Raw genomic sequence first — 3,396 nt, 5'->3', positions numbered from 1 at the left:
TGAGGCTCTAGTTCCAGGGCAAGTCTTGCTCGTCCCCTCGTGTAGGGTCTTCTTACTCGCCTTTCGCGCTCCCACACAGCCCCAGAGGCCCCTGCTACCCTTCCGCTCCCATCCCGATTAGGGTCAAGCCCTGCCCAGCCCGGGGCAGCTAGGCCGCCCGCTGCCGACTGGCCTGGGCACTCAGGTCCAGCCCCTGCGTGACAGCAGCTCTCCGGTTCCCGCGTCACCCGCGCTCTCTGGCTGCATGGCGGGCCCAGGCACGCCCCAGTCCACCGGTCGCCTAGAGTCCTCTTTCTCTGTAGAAGCCATCCTGGCTAAGCCCGACGCCCGCGCGCCGGTGACCTCCCCTCCGCCAGTCTCTTCCTGTGCGGCCCTGGGCCTCTGGACCGCTCCCTCTCAGTCTCCTGCCCCAGTTCTGCCCTGGGCGTGCCCAGCAACTTGGCTGCCCGCCTACCTGAGAGTGGGTGTCTACCCGCTGTGCCCACAGCCGGCTGTGCCTAGGCTGCGCATGGCTCACTTCTGCGGCTTCCAGGGCCTCGGCGTCACAGGTACGGCGGGACAGAGCGCCCGTGCGGGGTAATTGGTCAGGGGATGGAGAGTGGAGGCCTCACACTGGAATAGACAAGTACCTGAGTTTGAGACGCGAGGTTTCCCCGCGGGTCGCTGAGGTGGGAGCGGGAGGTGCTGGTGTTCGACAGACTGGGTCGGTAACCCAGTGCTGGGGATGCAAGGAGACCCAACCCTCCTCCCAGTCTCCTCTTTCCGGACTCTGCCCCACACCCGCTTTGGCACAGACACTTCCCTAAAGCTGCATGGTCCCAAATCCACAGCTCTGGTCTTTGAGAAGGGGATGCATGCGTGATGCGTGATGCGGGACCTGTTAGCTGGCAAAGGCCGAGATTCTACCCCTGTCCCTTGCTGCTCACATCTATAGGAACTTGGACTCCACGCTTAACCTCTCTGAGCCTGCCTGCTTACAGCGGTCTTAAAATAGTACCTGAGCAGATCTGCTGCACAGGCACATAATGCCAGTGGGAATTTAACTGTTGAGGTAACACTTCTCCTGTAGCATTAACCTTTTGCCGCTTGGGACACCTGCTTCATGCTTCCCCATGTCCCCATGAAGAAAACAGGAGCAAAGTAGTCAAGCCTCATTAACCCATAACAAGATCATCATAACACAGTCTTACCTGGTTCCTACTCCTGGGACCCCCTCGCCTTGCATGTCCTCAACCCCTTTCATCAGCGCATTAACACCTGGACTCCCAAGCCGATCCAGATTCACACTCTCTGAGAGCTTGTCCATCCCTCCAAGTCCCTTTCACTAGCTCTCCACACACCTGAGGGATGAATTGCAGTTTGCTAATTTATGTTCCAATTGTCTAATTTTCAAGTTGGTTTTCCCATGGATATTATATTCACACATCCAAACTTCAAAATGTATATCAAGATCTATGGAGAAAGTTTCCTCTTTCCCTTCTTGTCCCCTAACCACTTAATTCTGGGTGTAGTTGTGCATATTAAAATATCTTAGTGCATACAACTATTCTTTCCCCCTTTTCCCTATGCATACCATACACACTGCTCTGCACTTATTCTTTTAACTTGATCATATATCTTGGAGAGGCATTTCCTGTCCATAAAGAGCTTCTTTTACAACCACAGAGTAGTTCACTGTAAGAATGTAAGATAACTGATCTAGCCCAATTGATTTTTCATTTGCTATTATACATAGTGCTGTGATGGATAATCTGCACATAAGATATTCAAGAATAGCTGGAATCATTGGCTTAAAGGGTAGATGCTTTTTGTAGTTTTGTCAGATTGTCCTCCACAGATCTTGTATCCCCTTTTCACTCCCACCAGCTAAGTATAAGAGTGCCCCTTTTCTCCACAACCTCACCAATGCAGGGTGTTATTCAACTTTTGAAATAGAGCCAATGCAATAGAAGGAAAAAAATGATTCAGTGTGCATTTCTCAAATATAAGTGGGATTGAGCATTTTTTCTCAGTTTGTTTATTGTTGCAACATTTTGTTTTTAACACCAAACACTGCACCAAAATATGAGCCATTCATCTTAAGACAACTTTACCATAACTAAGAGTATTGTACTGATGTTTAGAATTAATTTGATTTTTTACTGGGTATTGAACCCAAAGGCACTTAACCACTTATTGCTAATTACTTATTGTAATAATCAAATACTTCATCATCGGTTAAACATAATTATCAAATTAAAAGAGCAAAGTTTTTGCTCCCCTTTTTACCCTCAAAACAAACCAAAAAAGTCATTTTTTTCACCTGGAAATAACACTTATTTTAACCAGTTTTAAACAAAACCAAGCATGCTCTAAAACATGGGAAAACAAGGTTTCCCAGAGCGAATATGATACTTGAAAAGATAAAACTCCCTGGATGAATTTGTTCCAACCAATCACTTAGTTGTACTCCTCAGTTGGTCTCCCCATGACTTTTAGCAGCTTTTGTTTTAGGACATCAAACTACTGGGTTGCTTTTAGATTGAGCTCTTTTTTTTTTTTTTTTTAATGTCTAATAGCCATCTTTATTTCCTTTTCTGTGTACTTAGCCCGTTTTTCTAACTGGACATTTATAACAATCTATTTGGAGCTGCCCTGGCTCCCGGTAGTGAGGATTGAACCCAGGGGTGCTCTATGACCAAGTAACATCTTCAGACCTTTATTATTATTATTTTATTTATTTTGGGTCTAAGTTTCTGAGGCTGGCCTCAATCTTCCTATTGTCCCGCCTCAGCCTCCAAAGTTGCTGGGATTACAGATGTGCACCACCATGCCCAGCTAGTTCCTTTTATATTAGGAAAATTAGCCCTTTGTAATAAGATGTAAATATTCTCTCAGATTATTGTCTTTTCACTTTGATTATGGTTTTTGTTTTTGTCACATAAAAAATTTTCATTTTTATGTGTTTGAATGTATTAATTTTTTCACTTTTTTTTTTGCAATACTGATTTTGTTTTGCTTTGTTTTGTTTTGTTTTTTACTGGGGATTTAACCCAAAGGCACTTAACCACTGAGCCATATTCCCAGACCTTTTTATTTTTTGGGACAGAGTCTCACTAATTTGCTTAGGACCTTGCTAAATCGCTGAGACTAGCTTCCTGAGTCACTGGGATCATAGCTGTGTGCCACCATGTCTGACTGCAATATTGGAGATTAAATCCAGGGGTGCTCTGCCATCAGTCCTTTTTTATTTTATTTTGAGACAGAATCTCAGTAAGGTGCCCAGGATGGCCTTGAATTTGTGGTCTTCCTGCTTCAGCTAGAGGCAGGAAATAGCTGGGATTGCAGGCATGTGCCACCATGCCCCACTATCACTTTACCCCTGAGCTATATTCCCAGCCCTTTAAAAAAAATTTT

At 45.6% G+C, this 3,396-nt stretch overlaps 1 protein-coding gene across 1 annotated transcript in view; it reads left to right on the top strand.

The window, feature by feature from the left end:
- The first annotated feature begins 72 nt into the window (after positions 1 to 72).
- The window catches only part of Noto (notochord homeobox), an 8,596-nt gene continuing 5,272 nt past the window's right edge, over positions 73 to 3,396 (top strand). The window contains exon 1 of the mRNA XM_015479360.2: positions 73 to 548. Within this exon, the coding sequence (XP_015334846.1) occupies positions 245 to 548 (304 nt within the window). The 5' untranslated portion in view covers positions 73 to 244. The remainder of the gene's footprint in view (positions 549 to 3,396) is intronic.

Source organism: Marmota marmota, unplaced genomic scaffold (assembly GCF_001458135.2).
Source record: "Marmota marmota marmota unplaced genomic scaffold, marMar, whole genome shotgun sequence".
Lineage (NCBI taxonomy): Eukaryota > Metazoa > Chordata > Mammalia > Rodentia > Sciuridae > Marmota > Marmota marmota.
Note: the sequence above shows the minus strand (reverse complement) of the source record. Positions and strands in the feature narration are given on the sequence as shown.